The sequence below is a fragment of the Artemia franciscana genome, chromosome 21 (assembly GCF_032884065.1).
Source record: "Artemia franciscana chromosome 21, ASM3288406v1, whole genome shotgun sequence".
Lineage (NCBI taxonomy): Eukaryota > Metazoa > Arthropoda > Branchiopoda > Anostraca > Artemiidae > Artemia > Artemia franciscana.
In genome coordinates, this window is record NC_088883.1 from 18,434,796 (window position 1) to 18,459,186 (window position 24,391).

General features: G+C 34.8%; 2 protein-coding genes across 2 annotated transcripts in view; one reads left to right on the top strand and one right to left on the bottom strand.

Moving 5' to 3' along the window:
* The window catches only part of LOC136040867 (proton-associated sugar transporter A-like), a 134,325-nt gene extending 133,981 nt beyond the window's left edge, over window positions 1–344 (top strand). The window contains exon 11 of the mRNA XM_065725253.1: window positions 33–344. Within this exon, the coding sequence (XP_065581325.1) occupies window positions 33–263 (231 nt within the window). The 3' untranslated portion in view covers window positions 264–344. The remainder of the gene's footprint in view (window positions 1–32) is intronic.
* Window positions 345–795: 451 nt separating this feature from the next.
* LOC136040864 (angiotensin-converting enzyme-like) overlaps window positions 796–24,391 on the bottom strand; it is a 93,307-nt gene continuing 69,711 nt past the window's right edge. The window contains exons 12-16 of the mRNA XM_065725248.1: window positions 24,081–24,211; window positions 20,403–20,545; window positions 15,969–16,171; window positions 12,654–12,794; window positions 796–1,265 (exon numbers count right to left, since the gene is read on the bottom strand). Coding sequence (XP_065581320.1) covers window positions 875–1,265; window positions 12,654–12,794; window positions 15,969–16,171; window positions 20,403–20,545; window positions 24,081–24,211 — 1,009 coding nt within the window. The 3' untranslated portion in view covers window positions 796–874. The remainder of the gene's footprint in view (window positions 1,266–12,653; window positions 12,795–15,968; window positions 16,172–20,402; window positions 20,546–24,080; window positions 24,212–24,391) is intronic.

Sequence of the window (24,391 nt, forward strand, 5' to 3'; positions counted from 1 at the left end):
ATCCAATAGTAAAAACATATTCTTTTTTTTAGTTTTCAGTTTCCACACAAGGTGAAAGGCAAGGAGACATCTATATCAGAGGCCTTGGGACAGACGTTGCAGTTGTCAGCAGTATGGTTTTTCTTGCACAGTTTCTACTGTCTACTTTTATGGGGTCTATAATTGCCGCTGTTGGAAGCACGACTGTAGTTGTTATTGCGGCCAGTGTCCTAAGCTTCTGCGGATCTCTTTCAGCGTCTCAAGTTATGTATTTAGACCTTTAATTTCACAACCTTGGTAAGCAATATTAGTTGTACAGTTCCTGTCCATCTTGTTGTTGGAATAAAAATGTCAGCCTTTCTGCAGTTTGATTTCGATTGTTTCAGAGTAGCATGCAACAGAGACCACATTAAAAAAAAAGCTAAGGATTCTGAAATTAACAATGAAAGCATGCTTTAAAAAAGATGGGTATGTCAAAATCGATTTATGACCTTTTTGGAGTATATATCTATTTTATGATTTTAAAAGAATTTTTTACAACCCAAATTTTTTTTTGCAGTGAATCTGATTCCGCGACAGCATGGAAAGAAAAGGACGTGATTTGATATAGTGTTAATATGTCATATTTTAAAGGATTCATTTTATCGGTTTATGACATTTTATTTATTGAAAAAAGAATATTCACGATCATTTGTATTGGTTGCACCTTTACAATTGAATGGTATTTTCATCCTTCATCAAATTTTTTGCAATTGGTATTAGCTATCCAAAAACAGAATCAAATTCTGCTTTAAACAGCTTATATAGCTCGAGCCATAGGTTAATATTGTTTATTGATCTTGTAATATGTTTAAATTATGATTTGTAAACAGAATTAATCAGCTAAAACAAGTGACTAAAGACTAGCATTGTTTCCATCACTTAGATATGCATCATTGTTTTCTGCGTAGTCTTGTGCCTCCCGCATTTCGTTTTCTCTTTTCGCTTTCTTCTCTGCACGGCTTCGACCGACAAAATATCCGACCAAAGTAAGCAGAACTAAGGCAGCAATAACTGATCCAACAATAATGGCCACCGTGTCATCGCTGCCTAATTCTTTTGGTAAAAACCAATCATCAACTCTTGATGGATCCCAGCCAATGTCATCATCGGTTAATTGCTCATCCAGCCAATCAGAAAGTGGCTTGAAATACAATAGAATAGCTGAGGCATTAAGTTCTCTTTCTCCTATTATAGATTCTAGCAGATTAGGCCATGGTATGGAAGATCCTGCGGCAAGCAATAGTCTAAAACGATAAATGAATTTTTTGTCAAAAATAATATCCTGAAAAAAACTTCAATGCCGTTATAATATATGATTGCAACATATTTTCATAAAATATTAAATTTCATATTAAAATTTAATAGTCTATTATGTTAATAAACGATATAGAAGGACAAAATCGGAGGAAGGAAGGAGGGAGTTCCTAGTGTTTCTCTAAAACCCAGTATTTTTAGTTTTAATCTCACTTGGGCATTTTTGATACTCATTTCTTGAAATAATTAGTCATATCCTCCCGTTCTTCCCAATGCACAGGTTTCAACTCTCGAAAATGTCTAAACATTCTTTTACGTGATGAGCTGCGTTGTACGGGGTATAATTTGATCAATTTATTTTGAAATAAAAGTTTATTTTAGGTGTTTTGTGACTATTTTTTCCACTTATTCGATTTACAGTAATTTTCCAGCAAGGCGTGCGTGATTTTTCCAACATTTGTCCAAATCGTTTGTATTGTCCAAGTTCACTCAACATTTGCTGTTGAGTGAACTTGGAATAAATCGAAACCTATGATTCGAAACCTATGATTTATGAACCCTTCGTTATGGCGTCCGTTTATCCTCTGACAAAGGTCAAATGTATAACTAATTATGTAGCACTGTACCTTTGTAGCTAATGTCAGTAATTAGAAAAAAGTAATAGTAAATTTAAAGAGTTCTGCAGCAAAAATGTTTCAGAAGCTTTGTGCTATAGCATTTAGCCTGATAAATAGCATTGCAAAAATTAAGTGGGGAGACATGAGCAATTACTTGCTTCTTCTGAATCTTGCCACGTGTGGTACATCTGTAACATTCCCATTTCCCCTCAAAATAGAGAGTAGCAAGAAAAAATTCTCAAATTTGAAATTTAGGCCAAGCTTTAGATTATGGTGGTTTTGTATATGGGCAAGGTCTTGTTAATTGGTCGTAGCTGACAATTGGTGGTACCATTTTGGCGGTGTGGGAGATATTTTCCTCTCGATTGTATGCCCCCCCAGGATTTAGGAATATAGTTTGGAGGTAATATTATTGAAAAATGTCTTTTTTGGGAATTTCTATTAAAAAAAAAGAAAAAACAAATTTGTCCTTTCCCCTCTTCATTTAACAAACATTTGCTCCCCCCAACTAAAGAATATTGTTAATTTATTGTAACAATTGAAGAATGTAAAAATTATTTTGAATAAGCATCAAAATTCTATTATTATCAAGGCTCTGTTTCTTACAGTTTCGGTTACTACTGAACTGTATCGCTCCTTACTTACAGCTCTTCACCACAAACTGTTTGATAAAGAGACATACTTATTCAACAGAAGTGTATTGTGTACCAGATTTAAAACTATGACTTTCTTCTAAGTTAACGCTCCTTTTGAATGTTTTTACGCTGACTTTTAAGCTTAAAATATTTTACATTTTTATGAAAATCTCAATTTATCATTCCTACGTATACGCACTTAAAATAATGGAAGAAATCACTATACTTGTCAACCCCATAAGCCTTTTTGTTATTAAATGAAAAAAAAACAAGCCTTTTCAACTGAAACTAAGGATTATTATTATTATTTAAAACCAATTAAAGTTATTAGGTATATCAGGGGGCTTCCGCTTCATTACTACCTCGCTCTCTACGCTAAATTTTGATTTTTTTTTTTGTTCCAATTATTTAAGAATGACTCGAGAAACATAAAGGCCGTTTAATTAGAATGATAAGCTTTTCAAAAGTCCCTAAAAAAAACTTCAGCGTAATGAGCAAGGTACAGAGGAAGGGGCATACCCTCTCATATACACAATAATTTCTGTTCGTTTTAAGTTTTCATGTTGCTCTTTAATATCAGTTTGAAAAAAAACTGTTTTTTTTCCTTTAATTTCTAATCGTGTTTTAAATTATGCCGGAATATCCGGCTCCCCTCCATGGGAGCTTCCCTTCCTCCGTGAAAAATCCCTTCATGGAGATATCCTCCCACGTAACCCTGACTGCTTATCAGAAACCCCACCCTTAGAAAAATATCTGAATACACAACAATAGCCAATGCTGTATGTAAACAATGAGGAAAGTTTACAGCTAGCAGCCTTTCCCCCGAACACTGTGGGGGGTCAATTCGCCCTCAGAGAACTAGCTATTGGATATTCTGGTTATGCTGAATAAAATGGTAATCACAAAATTTTGATACGGTGACTTCGGGGAAAAAGGGGCATGGGAGGAGGGCTAACCTCCTTGAAATTTTTTTGTCAGTTATAAAGAGAACTAGAACTTTTGATATCCAATCAAATGAAACCTCTCCTAATTGTTTAGGAACACCGGTTCATTACTATCATTCCCGGCAAAAACAAGCAAAAAAAAGGAAAAAAAAATACGAACAAACAAACAAATAAACACACATCCGTGACGAAAAAATATGCAAAATTCAAAATTTTGCAGGCCATATGGGACCTTGTGGCCTATACAGCAGGGTTCTCTGATAAGCTGAATATGATGGTCTTACTTTAATGAAGATCACATGAAGTTTTAGAGTATTTTTCCATTTTCAAAAATTGGGCAGATTTTCTCAGGCTCGTAATTTTTGTGGGTAAAGTTAACCTTGATGAACTTTATACGTTTCTAATAAGCATCAAGATTCGATTCTATTGATGGAAGTAGTGACTGCCATTTGGATTTATCCTGCCAGATAGGGGCTAAGCTATTAGAGCTCTTAGTCACTGAAGGCGCTATTACGCAAAACTGGGTCTGATGCAATGCTATAGCGCACTTGTATAGTACAGCTGCGTAATAGAGTTTGCTTGTTACAACACAGGGGAACATTTTCATTGAAAACCAGGCGTCTGTTTCTTAAAAAACCTAAAGTGTAAAGGAAAACTTTCAGGGTTTGCCGAATTAGTATTTCCTCGGATGTTAGGTCATAGTTTCTTTAATTCGATTTCTTTGGTTTCTGTGTAATAGGGCATATTAGAGTCCGTTAGTCCAGAGGAGAAGTCCCGATTGCAAAAAAAGATCATAGTCCAATATTCAAAGACGAGGGTGATATGATCTTGCGGGAGTTTCTTCAGTATTAAAAAAATAGTTCGGTATGTCAACATCAAGGATATTATTCCCTAGTAATGGATAATTTTACTCCATTGGATATAGAAAGCGCTAACAATTGCAAAATTAAACCTACAGTGCCTAGTGTGGCAGAAGAAATTACAAGGAGTTGCCGGCTAATCCTAGAATGGGACGGGATGTTTGCGCCATAGGTCATATCATTAAGCAAATTCAAGTCGGAAGAACATTCATCCTTTGCAGCAAAAGTTAATACAATGGACATACAAAGATTACAAGACGGATTAAATACATTAGCGAAATATATTGAAAACAACGATCTGAATCAATCTACAAAACAAAAGTGGATTCGTTATTAGTGGTATCTATTGTTAGTCTATAATCGTTTGTGAAAGTGTCAGGATTATAAAAGACTGGATTTAAGAAGCAAAAATCATACTGAATCTAGTTATTTTAAAAAAATGTTTGATCCTAAATGATTATTTTCTAGAGCTATCTCTTCAAAGGTAAACATTTTCTCAAAGATTGCTTAACGATATAATAAGAAATGAGTCTCCGTCTTTGGACTATTACATGAAACTTTAACTCGCGTCCCAGATGCATTTACTGAATTTATAGACATATTGATTGAAACAAAACAAAATCTTATTATGATTTTGTTTTTAACCCTTTCCTAGACGTCCATTTTACGAGGCAAAAAGAATTAAATCAACATTTAAAAAATCCTGTCCAAACTGGTTTGATGTGTGACGCAACCCGATTGCTCCTCCTCCAAGAAGATATTTAATTTCCCCAGTCAGTTTTTTTTTTGAAAGTGAGACCGTCAACATAGAAGAAAATGTTTTATACATGCCCATTACGCTTTTATACGTTGAATAGCTGGCCATCCTGTGAGAACTGTACTTTTGTTGATGACTATAATGGAAAGTGTAGTTTATGAAATCTGGGTAAATTACACAGGGGATATGCTGTGCAAATTAAAGACTATAATTTCTGTCTCAAAGAGATTTAGGACGCTGATACTAAAGGTTTGCTATGCTATGATTGTCACTATGATAAATGTGATCAATGGGAAAATACTCACCCTGACAAGAAACCCTAACATGATTTTAGTTTATTTTTAAGAGACAGGTATCGTCGTGGTTTTAAACTGCTTTGAGAAGAAGAGCCTGGCCCAGGCTTTAATTGCAGGAACGTTAGAAAGTCTGGTTTTTACGACGTCGCTGCAAAGATACCAGCTACTATGATTATAAGCCTATTGACTTTTATTTGGCTGTAACAGAAAGTGATTTTTCATATGAGAATCTTGTGTGTGACATTGCTTTAAATAAGCAAATTCAAACACATGAATTTTATAATATGAGTCAGAATAGTGTTATTGACTTTACAAAGAGATATAATGAAAATGAAGTTACATTAAATTGTAGAAAATATGACCCTGACTTTTCATGCCAATATGAATACAAGTTGAATCATGACAAGCTGCCACCATTAATCATTAACGATGATTTACCTATCTGTTGAAGAAGAAATCTAAAGGATATAGAGTTTTTTACATACAACTTTTATTAATAAACAAATTTAAAAATTTTTTAAAAGCATTTCACTCTTAGCCCACTAAAATTTATAATATTGAGGCAGGAAAGAGTATTTTCAAATAGAAAGTTATTCAATCGAGGATTGTCACTATAAATGCAAAGAAATTCACTGAAAGTATATACACGACATCGGAAAATAAAATGTAATAGTGCATGAAAACCGCAGATTTGCTTGATGAATCACATACTCGGCTCCGATTTCGAATAATAGATTTTTCGCTTTGCTCAAGAAAGTTTTTGATACGAGGCGTGTAGAATGTATGCGGTAGACCAAGAGGATAAAAAAATTCAATATTTTTGGCTGTTTGAAAGAGGTGTAGCAAATGTCCCGTCTTTACAGTTGATGGGCTACTGTTAACCATGATAAGGATATTGTTAAAGCTTTCAACATGGTCGAAGAAATTCAAGGGTATGCAGTAGGACTTTTATTTGGCCATGTAGGGATCGAAATTGAATACATTGATTATTTATTTGTTTTCATGGTGCCAAGTCTAAAAGAAAACTGCCATCAAGGGTAATTTACCGATAGCTGTCAAATTAATTTAGCGATATTAATAATACATTTTCCTCCAACGATTCAGCAGAGATACACTCTAAACCCACAATCCCCCTTCAGACAATAGTCTTATATTGAGTACTGAAAAAACACAACACAATAATACCATGAGTTCTTGTGAACATTTCTTCGGCTGTACCATTTTCAAATACTTGTGAATCTTGATCTAGGCATTGTATTTTCAATTCATAAAAGGTTCTATAGGATTTAACAAAGGATAAATTGTAGAGTAGATTTCCATTTACTTTACTTAAAATATATGAAAGTCCAAACATTTCAAATTTATACGGGGAATTTGTCCTTGATCAAACGGCACTGGTATTTTTGCAAAAGCCAGAGCAAGTTTTTAAGGTTTTTCATCATTGGTAATGACGAATTGCTGTAGGTACGTGTACCAGTAGCAATATGTCGTTGATTCGTGAGTATACGAAGAATGAGCAGTTTGATATTATTTCCACTAACTCTTAATTTCTCAATTACCAAAGCAACATAACTCAAAACTTGTTTTTTCTCGTACTTGAAGTATTGCCGAGGCGAGAGAGACTTTCACATCAGGTGCAGTGCCAACTACTTTTCGCAAAATAAAAATTGGACGGATTAAGTTGTAGCTTTATAGCAATCTTAAAATTGGGATGTAATCATTGAGTTATAATAAATATCTCATGATTTATTTCCCCACCAAGTGTAAATCCTTAGTTGTTAGACTAAATCCTAGTTAGTCTAAGTATACTGCTACTGTCAGTGTCCGTTTTTTATTCATATCCAATAGCCATACCTCTCAAAAGCTTATAGGACATCGGACTCATCAAAATGGATTGTATATAACCTGCATAATTTGAAAGATTGTTGCTTGTGCTCACCAGTGTTCCATTTATGTAGACACTGATTTGCCTAAGCAAATTGTGCAGTACAAAATTTTCAATGAATAACTCCTTGGACTCAGTTGGTTTTTTAATGTTAGATTTTTCGGCAATCACATGTAAATCTATAAATGTAGAAATCATATCTATGAAGTACTCTTCACCGGAATAAATTTGAAAATGTACGTTTTAGAGACCTGTTGTTGCAGATAAAATTGCTAATAGTAACCTTGTTTTACACTCACATCAACTTTTTCTGCATTGAAAAGCTTTAGAGATAAGTTAAATGAAGGATGAGATTCCTTATGTGGTAGATATGCCATTTCTAGGCAAAGAAATCCTTTTTCGATCTAACAGTTTTTACTTTTGGTTTCTTTTTCTTCTTTGACACCCTGTAATAGTCCATTCCATGACCTAATTGCTGTGTTCCAAGAGTTGAAACACAGCGATCAATATTAGGACAAACAAAAGTATTTTTTCTATTAGCCATCTCAGTGAATGGGTTAAAAATGGCATATAATCACTGACAAACCTTTTGTTATTGCTAGAGAATCAGCCAATGCACTTCTTAATGTTAACTGACAGGGCTTTAAATACTAAGTGTTAACTGGAAAATATTAAAGTGACTGAAATTTTCGTGGTGAATTTTTTTGTGACTGGTTTTTCGTTCAAGAGTAGTTATAAGGGAGACATTGGCATTACCAAGCCTCCATGTCTCGACAAAGGATGGTTAAAGATATATACAATTGTCTGATGAGAAGCCGGGTGCATAGTCTGCATAAATAACATAATCCTGGCCACAGTATTTTTTTAGCTTCAATAGTACAATTTTTAAAACCAAGAATCTTACATAAGGCCTCATTGAAGGACATTCTTTCATTCTCAAATGGATTAGTGATGTAAATTCTCCCCTGTTCTGTTTAACAGTTGAATGTGAAGCCATACTTTTCAACTCGCAATTATTTTGTTGATAACTTCACACAGCTCATGCATGTTGCTGTATTCCTGGTAGGATACAATAGTAAAGGAGTAATCATCAAAGTCAAAATTTGCAACCTGTCCCTCGTCAAAGAAGTCAAAGGACTTACTTCAATCTAATATGTGCGGTATTTTTTCAGGATTTCATATGTATTTTTAAAATACAATCAACAAGAGCAACTTCCTACCTTCCCTCAAATTTGATGGCGGGGAAGAGTTTTGTCAGAAAATTGCTTGTTTTTATTCAAATCGTCATAGAGTGGATTAGAGACATTAGACATGAATTTCACATACAAATAATCAGAAATTGTAAACTTCTTCAGCGCAATCCAAGAATCAAAATCAGAATTTTATTCTAGCCAGTGCCTCTTACTAGCCAGAAACTGCCTCTCTAGCCAGAAACTGCCTCTTACTCTTGCGAGTTCAGGTCTTTAATATCTTTTCAATTTGATACATTCCATTATTTTTCTTTTTGTAATCCATAATCGTAAAAACCACCACGAGTCTCGTCATCTTTCATATCACGGTGACGATAGATTGCAGGTTTATTGTCTAAGACTTTTGACACCTCAAAAAGTTCAGTAGACCACAAGTGATTCCCTTTTCAAAAATATTGGTAGTTTGACTGATTCAAACTGTATCACCAAAATTTAATTTTTCTCTTCAAAACCTTTACATTGGAATGTTTTTTATTGGAAGTGTATTGTTACTGTAATGAACTTCAAGAGGACTATGATTGCCTCTCTTTGAATGCCATGGAACATCATACATAAAGTGACTAAAACACTGATTGCAAGTAAAATATATTTGTACGTTTCTATTATGACGTCTTTGAATCTCGTCTAGAATCAAAAGATCTGTTTGTTATATATGCAAGGGGGAAAAGGCTTTAGTTTTCGATAATGATTACCGCGAACTCAATCATTTCGATGAAGAGTGTAACCGGGTTCATTCTGTAAAAACTATTTTCTAGCTTCTTTTCAACAGCAGCAGCTCGGGCAAGTGTTGTGGAGGAGCTTAAACTTCACACTTAACCAATCTACATATATATAAAAATAAGTTGTTTTTGTGTCGACTGACGTCATTATAAGGATTGAGCATTATGACTTCATGTATGTATTTTGTATGTTTGTATGTGACGTCAAAAGCTTTGTATATGACGTCAAAGGCTTTGTATACGACGTCATTATCAGTGTATAAGAAGGCGTTTCAAAGATAAATTTTTTTATAGATCTTAAAATGACAGAAGAAACAGCCGAGGAAGCTGCTCAAATAGTTAATTCAAAGAGAAAATTTATTATAAATCCTACAATGGCAGAAGAAACAGCCGAGGAAGCTGCTCAAAGAGTTAATTCCAAAATGCTTGCGGCTAAAAAACGCAAAACCGCACAGTTAGATGAAAATCAACCTGGACAGCGAGAGTCAAAACTTATCAAAACTGAAAATGAGAGTGATGATGATTGGGTTTGGGATTTTGACTCTTATAAGGTTGACTTGACTTGGATAATCACTGCCTAGCAGATTATAGTAAAAAAAAGATTCGGCGATATGTATTTCAGTGCTTCTGTTCAAAACAGCAATCGAATTGATGCCTACTGATACACAACTATTAACGAAGTGGCAATCGTTATGGTCGGTGATCAGTTCTTACCTCGAGATAATATTCTTTATAGGCGAAACAATCAGTTGACAAGAATTGCTTAAACTCATCGATGCTACGATGCCCTACAAAATCCTATCATTTTTTGGGATGGAGTCGACGGCTATCACTTTATATTAAATTAAATTGAAAATTGATATTAAATATAGTTAATATTAAATTGATAAATCCAGCAACTAACAAAGAAATGGATAAGAAACGCAGCACAATGAAATATTATGCCTATAGATTAATGATTCGTCATTTAATACATTTACATATAATCCATCTTGGGATTAGATACAACAGCCTTTACATCCTAGACAATCGTCGGTTCATAGACATGACATTACGGCCCGTGTCTTCTGGCAAAAGTTGCTCTCCTTCATCTCCTACAGAGTTATGGGAGAAATACAAATCGCAAATGGCCGAGAATATACTCCACCGAATACGGCTAGAAAGGTCAGATATGGCCTTGGACTTTGCAACAGAAATTTATAACTGCACTTTAGTTATGATTGAAGATTTGTGCTTATCTATCGCAAAAAAAAACTTCTCAAGCATTTGGGAATGCCTTCACCTAATCGTACTGCTTCTATTTCTACATGTGTAGAATGGGATCGTGAACAAAGTTACAACACAATTGATCTATTGTCGTATGTTACAGACCGGGACACCAGGAAAAAAGGAATATAAATGACGACAGGGACACTCAAAGAAAAATTACAGACCGGGACACCGGGACACAAATGACAAGAGGGACATAGGGAATATAAATGACTACGGGGGCACTCAAAGAGAAAGTACAGACCGAGACACAGGGACACAAATGACGACCGGGACACAGGAAATATACATGACGACCGGGACACAGGGACACAACTACAAAGGGGACGCCGGAAGGGCACATGGGGGATATATAAATGACGACGGGGACACAGGGAATATTCGATTAGCAATTACCATCAATAAATCATTAGAAAAATGCGGTATAGATCTGAATACGGATTGTTTTCCCATGGACAGTTATATGTTGCATGTTCAAGAGTCGGTAAACCCGAGAATCTGTTTATATGCACAGACAATGGGACAGCGAAGAATATTGTATGGTTTCTTTTTTCTTGAAGTAGCGAGATATCAACAAACTTTTGTTCCGTAAAATCAATTGATGTCTATTGCTGTTCTCCATATAGAAAATGGCTAAGAATTTTCTGACACAAAATGATGGAAACACATGAATATATTTGAATGGACCATGCAAGGACCATCTCTATACTTGAGGGAGCGCCCTGAAGGTTCTTTTAAATGTAAATGTAGATTTGTTGGGAGTCTCATGTGTTTTTAATCATAAAAACCAAAGAAATCCTGATTTGGTGGACCCTGAAGGTTTTTTCCTATACCTTAGATTCTTAAGAAACGGAAGCCTGCTTCTTGATGGAAAAATTTCTCTATGATGTAACAAGCAAACCCTATAACGGAGGTGTACAGTAAATCTACGATATAGTATTGCTTCAGACCCAGGTGCGCGCAATAGTGTCTTGAGAGACTAGTAGCTGTAATAGTTTACCCCCTATATGGCCGTCTAAATCTAAAGATTGGTCACTATTGATGGATCTATTGTTACTAAGATTCTGTTTCTTATATTTGAGGTTACTATTGAGCAACATCGCTCCTTACTTACAGTTCATTATCCGTAACAGTTAGTTGTAGTCACATTTTCTCAGTGGTTTAAATGTGCCGAATATTTCTGTGTTTACTGTGAAGGATTTTGTATACATTTATAATACAGACCAGGCTAGGTTAGGTTATTAAAGATCCAACTATGTAAGATTCAAGGGGGATCTTGTCCCTTAAGTACAAAGTTTTCTTTTTAATTTCTTCATGTTTTGTTTTTTCAGTTTCAGGGATGAAGAAACTTATACTGGACTCTCTCTAACTAGTTTTTTACTTAAAATGCACAAAAGTACATAAAATCAGGATTTTATCAAAAAAGAGCTTATTGCTTTCTCTGCATTAAAAATAAAATAGTCAGTCGTATATCAAAAGGAAGTATCACCATAATTAAAAACTTTCAGAGGAACAAATAAAACCTCACAACCTTTTTAGTTCTCTTCCGATAACCGTAAAACAACAATATATTGACATGTATCGAATTTATATTGTCGATCCGATTTTGTTTTACGGTTCTCAGAGGGGAAATAAAAAAGTTGCAAGGTTTTTTTTTGCTCTTCTGAGAATTTACGATTATTACAATATGTTATTTTGATACCTGATTGACGAAAAATATTGGTATTGCTGGAAAACAAGGTTATGCACAATAAGCTAATGCAAGTATGAGAGTATTCCTATTGATGTGGTAATGTAAAATACTGCGGGAGTTCAGGGTTTAAAATTTCAAGGAACAGGAGACAATAGGAGCAAGATATGAGTAAGCTTTGAGTGACTATCAGATGGTTGAAGCAACTCCTTTGGGTAAACAGAGAACCCTTTGAAATCATGTAGGTTATCATAACCAAAGTCACATTTATAGTTGTGAATTTTGAATGGATTTTAATTAGTTTATTTTGTTATTGTTTATATTTTTACCATGGTTCTCTGGTTTGCTCGTAATACATTATGTCATATCCTAAGATATTGGTAAAATTTTGCCTATTTTATATAAAATTAGCGTATTTTAGTATAGGAGAAATTTTAGAAATATAATGAGTGATACCTAATTTTCTCTCCAGCTTCAGCATTTCCATCAATGTCACAGCGATACAAAGGTTTATTTGGGTCATTTTCGTCAAATTGGCCAGCAATTTCACACAAAGATTTATGGAGTTGAAATTGCAAAATGTGAGCAACGAAATATCTACAAAACAAAATGACTTTATTAACTGTCGTTAGTAGGGCTCAAAGAGACAATAATGAAATACAAAAAAGCGATTTGTTTGTTTTCCCATTAGTTACCTTGGGAAATTTGGTGTTTTCTTGTACCAAATGTTCAGAGATCGATGAAGTAATAGTGCTAAGCCTAAATGAGGAACAATCAACGAAATTTAGAAAAATTGAAAGAAACAACGATTATTCAAGAAGGTATTGTTTTTCGGGTAAAAAAAAAAAACAATTCAATCAAAGTCGAATCAAATTTATCCCCAGTTGCTTGGTATTATAGAAACCTTCAATATTAAAGTGGTCAGCTACTAAACAAAATGGCAACACACTATTAAGTTTTAAAATACTTGGCCTTAATTAAGAACCTAATACGCTATTGAAGAAATATTAGTTTTCATTCAACAAGATAACAAAATAACAGATAACAAGTATGTTAAAACTGGGAGAATGGCTTATAGAATTTACGTAATTTTGTATGTGAAATTAATTCAGTTCCAATTTGATTCACTTGTGCTAAAACTATTAGAATATGTGATAAAATCTTTGTGATAAGTTAATATATTTATGTCCAGCAGCATATGAAATGGGAGTAGTAGCGGATCCATGGGGCAATTAGGGCGGCCACCCCCCATGGCTTAGGCAAAAAGTTCTATTTTTAGATTTCTGTGACTGGATTGCGGGAAATGGGTTTGATGACACTTACTCTGCCTGCCTAAGTCCTTAGGGAATTGTCCTGTGTTTGGTGTCACCCGAGCTTACAAGGCATTTTGCAGTTGAAACGCAAGTCGTAAGTCATCACGCAAGTCGTTGAAACTTCAAAAAGTATGCAAATCGAAACCTGATTTTTTTTTCAGTAACTAAGAAATTTCTTGAAATGACTGCAATAACAGACGGGCCTTAGGGTTAGTCATGATTCTAGAAAGGTTTGAAAAGCATTACTTTTTTGAATAATTAACCAGTTACTATGTTGAAGCGAAGAAAGCACTCAATATACAAAGTTTTCATTTCGAAAGCTAGGCGATTGGACAATCTACATATAGTTAAAAATGAAAATAATGAGAATTTTAGTGTTTTATAGTGATTCCAACGCTGTAACAAATGGTAAAATTATGGGTTATTTGGGATTCGTGAAGTTTACAGCCCCAAGCCAAACATCAAATATATAAGCGCTTTCTGCGAATATGACATCAGAAGCTAAATTGATAGAATTCAAAAACTGGATGATCGTATGGGATATCAATTGCTACAGAACCTTATGATTCTGCCATCTAACTACAGCTAATCCCTATCCAGCACGTTCAATTCCTTTTTTCCTGGTAGTTCCATACGACAAGGGATAGAGTATTCCTCACGAAATTGAATGGGACCTTTCTCACGACATTGTTTAAGAAGATAGCGAAGTTTTAACGATTTTCTATAGGGAGATAGGGGAGTCCACATGACCCTTTATTGAGAGATAGGGTATTCTTTGCGACATTGTATGGGACCTTTCCCAGAACATTGGCTTGGACTATAGAGTATTTTCTACGAGATTAGCTTGGACCATGGTTGAAATCTGACGACATTAGTGTGGAACACAGGGGGGAATACGCCGACATTAGCTTAGACTATAGGGGGAATACGACGACATTAGCGTCCCCATTCTCTTTTTTTCGTAGTTATTTCCTAGGGGAAATTTTAGCAAGAGCCACTTTCTTTTTTTTTGAGGCAGACTCTTATATGGCCTATTACGAATACCATTTTTGCTGTATCTAAGACTAAACGCTAATATTTTCTTCTTCCGTCAACAAAATTTTTACTTACCAACCCTTACAACGAAATGTCATAATCGATCAAATTTTCTAGAACAATTTTAAATTTAGTAACTCACAACGCTCTTGGGAATATAACATTCGTAATAGGATATTTACGGATTTGCCTTTAAAAAAAAGGAAGTGGCTCTCCCATTAATTTCCCCCAGGAAATACTCACGAAAAAGACAGAATGGAGGTGCTAATGTCGTCATACTCTCCATTTAGTCCAAGTCGTTGTCGGAGTATTCCCCCCCTATATTCCTAGTTAGTGTCGTCGTATGCTCCGTCCTATGTTCTAAGCCTAGTAGAAAGTGTCCTATTTTCCAAGCCAATGTCACGAGAAAGGTCCCATAAAATGTCGCGAAGAATACCGTATCTCTCAATAGAGTGGCGTGAGGACTCCGCTATCTTTCTCTAGAATGCTGTGAAAACTCCGCTATCTCCTAAACATAGTTTCGTGAGAAAGGTCCCATGCAAGGTGTGAGGAATGCTCTATCCCTTGTCATGTGGAACTACCAGGAAAAAAAGGACTTGCTTGGTAGGGATTTAAGATCGCTACCATTATACCGATTTCGTTGGCAGGGACAAAAAGAGATACAATCATACTCTTTTGGAAGAATTCCATTGATTAGTACTCTCAAATAAGGTAAGAATGAATGGTAGCGAATGAAGAACTGCAAATGAAGAACTTGGCAGAATGAAGAACTGCAGCAAAAGCAAAGTTCTTACTGACTCTTGTCACATCTGCCTATCTGATTGTAACCATTTGCACTCTAAGTAACATATCTGAATTGTTTTGATCGCTCGTTTGACTATTTCATCAGAAGAGCTTGGGCCTTGCGTCTGCAGCAAGCCATATTAAAGACCTTCTTACCCAGTCGGAAGTCAGGCATCGGGAGAGTGACAGCAAGTTAAAAAAAACATTTGACAAAGTAACTAATGTAGCAAGCAAGCTAGGCTTAGGAATTTTTTAAGGCCATTTCTTTTTTTTCTGCTTAATAATTAAGATTTTGGGATTACTATTTAAATTCTGGGCAGAATTTCGACATTAAGCCAAAGTTCCAGAAAAAGAGAAGCCTTGTGGAACAAATTCAAATAATGGTAATATTATAGGATTTTCGGGTAGTTTGCAGGGTATTGCTTGTCAAGTAAATAAAAAATCTATATAATTTGTGATCTTCTGTGAGTCTGAGGCCATCTTATTATTAAATATGTCTTTTGATTTAGTTTTACAGCCCCCTGAGTGTACCCCAAAAGTTTCAGTTTCATGTTAGTTTTGTCATGACTCCTTATAACAAGGACAAAGAATCCTGTAAGTTTACTAATAAACTGAAAAAACTATGAGTTGAAATATTTACCTGCTATACTCGACATTTGCTGCTGTATGATATTTAGCACCAGCATCAAGGTCTTGGTTTGTTCGCAGCACTGGAGGCATAATTCCCTGATACGTTGCACGAAGGTCCCACCAATGCTTGTTCCACTGCTCTTGCTCCACCTGACCAGCAAAAATATCCCATCGCCATCTATCCATCACATATGCAAAAGGAAGGAAGACAATCTAGAAGGTTAAATCATGACTCTCTATTTAGTTATCTTAGCGCCTTAATGTCGTAAACGACATTTTCAAGCTTCTGAATTGCCTAAAATAAAATGCTCTCAAAAAGAGGACCAGCTAGGCAAGAACCAGCTAGATAAAACAATATGCAACCAGATAAAAAATACAAACATTAGGTGTGACAGTGATGGTTCACCACATGAATGGGGCAGTGATATGAAAAGCAACAAAGAATCTTCTTTTTAAATCTCCTTCACTGTTTGTTTCGTGAAATTTAACAAAGCTGGTCCTCGTTTTGAGATTAATTTTCAGATGAAAATTAAATTCTTAACAACTATGCTCCTCATAAAAGATCTTCTCTTTATGGCCAACCAATTTAAAAAAGAAGGATTTCTTACGAAATTAAGTTGAAAAGTTGAAACGGAATAAAATATTTTTTTACAAATTACGCAAGGTATATCTACAGAACTAGGTTAAATAACTGAATATGGAGATTTTCTAGTATCTGTTCCATTCTCAGAACTAACAATTAATTGAAAACACAAAGTCAACCTAAATTAAAAAGAAAGTTTTCCAAAGGGCCAAAAAAATCCTTGACTAAGGTGCAAAAAAAATAAAGACTAGTTTATATGTATTAAAACGGCTTTTCGTTACCTTAGACTTTAGATCTTCTTGTGACTTCAAAGGCACTTGGGGATAAAAGAATATTCAACGGTTGCCGTCGTCACTGCATATGCCGTAATATCCTCCAATTTAGTTTGAAGTGAAGCTTTGACATTTGAAATTTCAGTTCGTTCGCTGCTTTGTAAAGTATTATGAGGTGCTTACCTGCTATTGCAGGATAAACTTTGGCACTCGCGTTTCGGGTATGCAAATGACATGCTCATGGTACCTCCAATTCGAGTATTTGGTACCTTCAGCAATCAGTGTCTGAGACATATTCTGTTGTGGACCAGCATTCGTCATGAACAGGATCTAATTGATGTTTAGAATGTGTTTTAAACACATTTATTTTAGAATGCAGGGAGTTTCTTTTTAAGGTTTTTGTCTGCATGACAGGTTATGGAATCATAGAAAAGCGCCAAGAAGACGTTGCTGTTGAACAGCTTCTGCTTAAGTTGGAGAGAATATTGCTGGTTAGCACAAATTGGGATGAGTTTCCTGAAAGACACATTTATCTGGCCAAATTTTAGCTTAACTTCTCTGTGACAGGAGCCGATGTCAAGGGTAGTGCTCCCTAAATACTTGAACTCTATGAATTGCTTAATGGTATGTTTTTATGAGCGTAGGTCGAGTGGAGAATCAGTTTTGTCTATTCTTATGTTTTGTCGGTGCTGGTTTTGAGGCTCAGCAGTGTTCTTTCGATGTTCTTTCACTGGCCATGATAACGAAAATATTGGGATACAATTGTGATTCTGTAAGCAAACTCAAGCACGCTCATTTTTTGGCAAAAGCACTAGTTCTTATAATTCTACAAATATAAAAAATCGTAATGAGTAAGCTTGTCTAAGGTAGTTTTGTAGACATATCTTGCGCAATATGCGAAGCAATAAGTTTTGTTTGTTTTAATTTTTAACCCAGCACTTTAATTCAATCAAGAAAATTAGTTTTTACGTTAATGTCTGATGGCCTCTGTTTATACTAAAATATACGCAATAAGCTCCATAAAAGATTTTTGTTTAATTTAGTCTAATAGAAAGACTGAAGCTTTTTTCGACATTCCTGCTACACCTAATCTGTATTGACTGTTTCAAAGTAAACAAGCCTTTGCAAATACACTCAGTTTTAACAATGCTCAACAATTATCTTGATATCAGACCATTTGAAAAATTTGACTTTGATGTACCACTAATCTGTCATTCACCTTTGTACCCCACTCCCTTCTACAATTGTCCATATAGTCCATATAGAGGTAATTTTCAAGAGCTCATTACGAGGTATCTTTACTTGTATATAGTCCAAGCATGTCACGTCTTTACGTGTTTGCAGTAATGGCTGAGAAAATGGCAGTTTAACCAGAAATTAAATAAAAAAAAACAAGTTTTTTTAACTGAAAGTAAGGAGCGACATTAAAACTTAAAACGAGCAGAAATTACTTCGTATATGAAAGAGGCTGCTTCCTCATCAACGCCCCGCTCTTTACGCTAAGGTTTGACTCTTTCTCTCAATTCTTCTTTTTAAACAGTAAAAAACTTTAGCGTAAAGAGCGGGGCGTTGATGAGGAAGCAGCCTCTTTCATATACGAAGTAATTTCTGGTCGTTTTAAGTTTTAATGTCACTCCTTACTTTCAGTTAAAAAAACTTGTTTTTTTTTATTTAATTTCTGAACATTTTTGAATCAATGCATGTTTTGATTTTGGCTCTCCGCAGAGGAATAATTAAAACAAAATTTGCATTTTTTTTTGGCTAAATGGCTTTCTCATAATTTTGATCAAATGATTTTGAGAAAAAAAGAGCGGGGGAGGAAGCCTAGTTGCCCTCCGATTTTTTGGTTAATTAAAAAGGCAACTAGAATTTTTAATTTTTTACGAATATTTTTATTAGTAAAAGATTTACGTAAGTTATAAATTAGCTTACATAAAGAACTTGTGTATTCTCAATATTTTTATTACATATATGAGGGGGCTCACCCCCTTGTCAGATCCTCGCTCTTTACACTAACTCTTAAATTTTGTCCCAATTCATTAAGAATGACCCCAGAATCACAAAAGCCGTAGAATAAATAGTTGAAATTACTAAAAATACTTTAGCGTAAAGAGCGAGGTATTAGGAGGAGGTGTGCCCCTCAAATGGTTAATAATTTCTGTTCGTTTTAAGTTTTAATGCTGCTCCTTACTTCCAGCTGAAAGAACTTTTTCATATTTATTTTTTCATTGTTTTTTTTTTAAATAATGCTAGTAAATCCTGCGCTCCCTTCATGGAGATTGTCTTCCCCCATGACAAATTATCGATGGAAAGTTCCCCCAGCATATCTCCCTCTTTTCAACCCCTCCCCCAACCAAAAAAATCCTCCTGAAAACGCCTGTACACTTCCCAATAACCATTGCTATATGTAAGCACTGGTCAAAGTTTGTAACTTGTTGCCCCTCCCAGGGGGACTGTGGGGGAGTAAGTCGTCCCCAAAGACATAGTTATAAGGCGCTTCGACTACGCTGAACAAAATGGCTATCTCAGAATTTTGATCCGTTGACTTTGGGAAAATAATTAGCGTGGGAGGGGGCCTAGGTGCCCTCCAATTTTTTTGGTCACTTAAAAAGGGCACTAGAACTTTTCATTTTCGTTAGAATGAGTCCTCTTGCAACATTCTAGGACAACTGGGTCGATACGATCACCCCTGGAAAAAAAAACAAAAAAAACAAGAAAACAAAAAAACAAATAAACACGCATCCGTGATCTGCCTTCTGGCAAAAAATACAAAATTCCATATTTTTGTAGATAGGAGCTTGAAACTTCTACAGTAGGGTTCTCTGATACGCTGAATCTGATGGTGTGATTTTCGTCAAGATTCTATGACTTCTAGGGGGCGTTTCCCCCTATTTTCTAAAATAACGCAAATTTTCTCAGGCTCGTAACTTTTGATGGGTAAGACTAAACTTGATAAAACTTATATATTCAAAATCAGCATTAAAATGCAATTCTTTTGATGTAGGTATTGGTATCAAAATTCCATTTTTTAGAGTTTTGGTTACTGTTGAGCCGGGTCGCTCCTTACTATAGTTCGTTACCACGAACTGTTTGATAGGTGGCCGAAGTGGTATTAGTTTAGTTACGTTATAGAACCCCTTGCGAAAATGGAGCACCTATTCCAACAAGGGGCATAATGCCTAAATTATACGAATGGTGATCAAGCTGGATGGTAACAGATTCTTAAGACAAATCATAACAAACAGATGCCTGTGCACAAGGATCATTGGAGAGGTTAATTGATAAAATCTGCTAGAAAACGATTAAAATCGCAAAACCAAATGTTTACAAAAGGTTTTAAAAAGGCCCTTTGGCTTAGAATACGAATATATATCCTCAATATGCTAAAAATAACTTAATTTTGTTAAAAAAATTAAAGGAGATTTACTGTGTTCTCATTTTCCTACGAAATGCATTAAAAAAAATGTTTCAGCTCCGTTCTAATGAAGTTGAAGGCTGATAAGAATTGGCACAACTAGACACACAGGATAAAAATATAGAAGAAAAATGGTAGCATGGGAAAATGGGTGAACTACTTTCTTTGACTTACTTTGCTCAGGGCGGTAAGCATAAGAAAGTTTAAGTCGGATCTTTCGTCTTCAGTAAAATCTTCTTCAAGTAGTCCAATCTTCTTTAGATGACCAGGAGTCTGTACAGATAGTGCCATAAGGTCACCAACTGCCTCGTGAAACCCTGAAAACACCTAATTTTTAGTCTCAATGACTTTAAATTAGTTATGAAAATAATTTTGCTTCATTTAATTTGTCTTTTATCCAGCAATTAGTCATATTTTCCTTTAGTGCATTATTTTATGTTAAGTAAATCATTAAACGTTTTGAAATTAGGATGCCAAGTCTAGCTAATTTTGCATTTCAAGTAGTATTATGAGTAAGATAAGCAAAGAGAAAACATGGCCCTGGGAGCAGTATGTTCTTACCCAATGTATTGAATAGGATATTGTTGGAGCTTGAAAGCAAATACACAGTGCCAAAAAAACCGAGGACAAACCCCCACTTTACTTCCAATATTCAAATGTCAAACTTTTATTTAAGTTGCAGAATACTGATACCGCAGTTGGATATCCCTTGATTCCATTCAACAGTCACTCAGATGGACACTATCTATTCTATAAGTGAATTGGATTACATATATTTATTTCTATGCGGGATTCTTTTTATATTTCTTTTTTTCCGTTTCAAATTTACGCGTGGACTTGTGAAATTGTCCGGGGTAAATTTTCACCGGTATTGAATTGTCTAGAATATATTTCCGTGAGTAAGGGATTTTTCCGTGGAGGTGGGGCAGATTTTTGGGGATTATTTAAAAAACGATCATAAATTAATCAAACAAAAAAACACGTCGTTTTAACTGAAAGGAGGGAGCAACATTAAAACCTAAGACGAACAAAAACTACTACGTATATAATGGGGGTTTCCCCTTTTCGGCAACTCGCTCTTTACGCTAAAGTTCGAGTTTTTCCCAAAAATTTAAGTACGACTCATGAAACACAGGGGTCGTTTAATTAGAACAATAAAAAGCTTTTTTGAAAGTACTAAGAAACTGTAGCGTAAAGAGCAAGGTGTCAAGAAGTGAGCAACCCTCTTCATTTACGTAATAATTTCTTTTCGTTATAAGTTTTAGTGCTGTTGCTTTTTACCCCCAGTTAAAAAGCTTGTTTTTTTATATTTAATACATTTAAAGACCAAAATACATCATTTCTCTCCCAGAAAAATCGTTTCAATTTTGGTATCTAGGGCAACTCGTTCTTTACGCTAAAGTTCGAGTTTTTCCCAAAAATTTAAGTACGACTCATGAAACACAGGGGTCGTTTAATTAGAACAATAAAAAGCTTTTTTGAAAGTACTAAGAAACTGTAGCGTAAAGAGCAAGGTGTCAAGAAGTGAGCAACCCTCTTCATTTACGTAATAATTTCTTTTCGTTATAAGTTTTAGTGCTGTTGCTTTTTACCCCCAGTTAAAAAGCTTGTTTTTTTATATTTAATACATTTAAAGACCAAAATACATCATTTCTCTCCCGGAAAAATCGTTTCAATTTTGGTATCTATGGCACGTGTAAAGTTATTTAAGCAAATGGTATTGAGCAAGCAAGCAACTGCAAGAATCACTTTAAATCATCGTTCTGTGAAATCTGCGGTTAGAAGACAAACTAAAATTACAATATTACACAAAATTATGCAGAATAATGAAAAAATCCAAACACTTAAAGTAAACTCTTCAAAAAATGTCTGTGTTATTGATGATGAAAAATGAAGCATAACAAGGAATAAATCCGAACAGCTTAAGCAAAATGCGGGGTAAAAATGTCTGAGGCAATGATGAATGAAAATAACGCGCATAAGACCTGCAGTTACAAGCCATCTAACAACGTGAATGATTATTCAAATTAGTAGACGCATGCAAAATTAAACAAGATGACGAACGACTTCCAACAGCTAAAGCAAAAGACATGGAACAAGCGACATAAACATAAATGAAAATAAAGCACAGTCAAGTGACAGCAATAATCATATATGTTTTTTTTGGATTATTGTTTGTATAAAGGTGGACCGGAAAATGATCCAGCAACTTATTGATTTTACCTTAATATTTAATAAAATCTTTGAAAAGGCCATTTATCTCGTCTCATTATTTTTCTAAATTCTAAACATTTTCTTCTTGATTTTCAATTTGATTTCCGAGTGAAGAAATCCACCGGACATGATTGTAATAACCTTTTGAATTTTTACATTCTGTGTTAGATTTGGGATTATTTACATTTTCTAAATTCCTGGATAATCGTTAGATATTGATTCCTTAACCCGTGAAATTGTCCTATTGAAATTATCTCATTTTGAAATAAAGGGAAAATTATTTTCTTTTTACATATTTGAATTATGTGTTACTTCCTGATAATCCACTTTTCCGTTTACCCTCAAAAAAGAATTTTTGAACCCCTCAAAGATAATTTTTAGAACTTGTGCTATTTTAAATTGATGTAAATTATCTTTTTTATGTAGTAAAAAAGCGGAAACTTATTGATTGCTGTAGATGTTTTTCATCCTAAACCTTCCCTTGTTCATAGTGGTAACTATAGTTCTTTACTTCTGACGTCTTTGTTTGTTTTGTTGATCACAGCACACTAGAAACTTCAGGAAAATGCAAATCAGACCTTAGATTCAATCTGGAAAATTTGTTTGAGAGAGTAACTTCATAGATTGATGCTATTTAATTTAGCTTAATTTTTTTTTGAAACCAGTTTTTTTTTGCATACTTCTCAGGTTTATCCCTATTTCTCTGAAATTCACAGCCAAATAAAATAAGTCATATATCTATAGATCGTTATGTTCGTTTTTTGGGTATTCTTGTTGATGAAAACTCTCTTTATTTTAACAAAGCTTAAACGTACTCTACCAGGATCAATTTTGAAACTCTTTTTCACCACTTGGTTCAGTCTTACGTTTCTTACTGTCCAATAGTATGGATGTCAACTTTTCCTGTTCTTTTAAAACCACTTTCTAAGGTTTACAATAAAGCTACAAACGTCATTCAAGAAAAAGGTAGACGTCATTCAAGAAAAAGATAGACGTGGGGACCTCCATCAGCTCTTAAGCTCATTTACGTGACACTTCAAAACGAGAGTAGTTTTTTTCTGACAAAAGACTCGGCCACCTTCCTGGCTTTTCTGTCTTAATTGTTCGTCATGGGCACATACACTGAACTGAAAATAGCTCTTTCAAGTCCAATCAGATTTGTCAACACAAAGAAAATTAAATCTGAGTAAAATACTTGAGCAAATTTTGGACTGATAAACACATCTGTAGGAGCGGTACTTATTTCATTCCTAACATGGAACTCGGCTCTCTTGACCTTCCCCACGGTCTGTTTTACCATATTAATTCGATTGATAGATGAGTCCCTTCCCAAACAATTTGCAATTCCCTTTACAAGAAGTTGGTATGTAGCAGGCACGAAAGAATACTCTTGGTGTAGCCAACACTCATAAGCCCGCACTGAGGCAATTTAACCATAGCCTGTTCCGCTTCTAATGTAAATGTGACTCCTCCACCGTACGCTTGCAATTCAATACTGTACAAATCTTATAATTGTTCAATTTGTTGAAAATTCACACAGAGCCAATAGCTATATATTAGACTTCCAGTCGAATTAAAAATAGAAATGGGTCTAAGAGCAACTATTTTCTAAGAAGAAAATGACATAGATAAACTTACCTGGATTTGCTCCTTCTCTAAAAGCATACGGCTGAGGTGCATGACGATATTGTTGAAAATATTGGATATGACCCATCTCATGGTGAACAGTAATTAAATCTTGCATATTTACTCCGGTACACATTTTAATCCTGAAAAGTAATTTTTACTCAACTTATTGGCGTCAAACAAACCGTGAGTGCTTATATTGGCAAAATACTAATCACGCATGTTACATGAAGTACCTCGAAAGTTTTTATTTCAAGTCCAATCACAGTATATGGGAAATATTTGCCGTTCACGTCTTTGTACTTAAAAGTAATTCAATATAT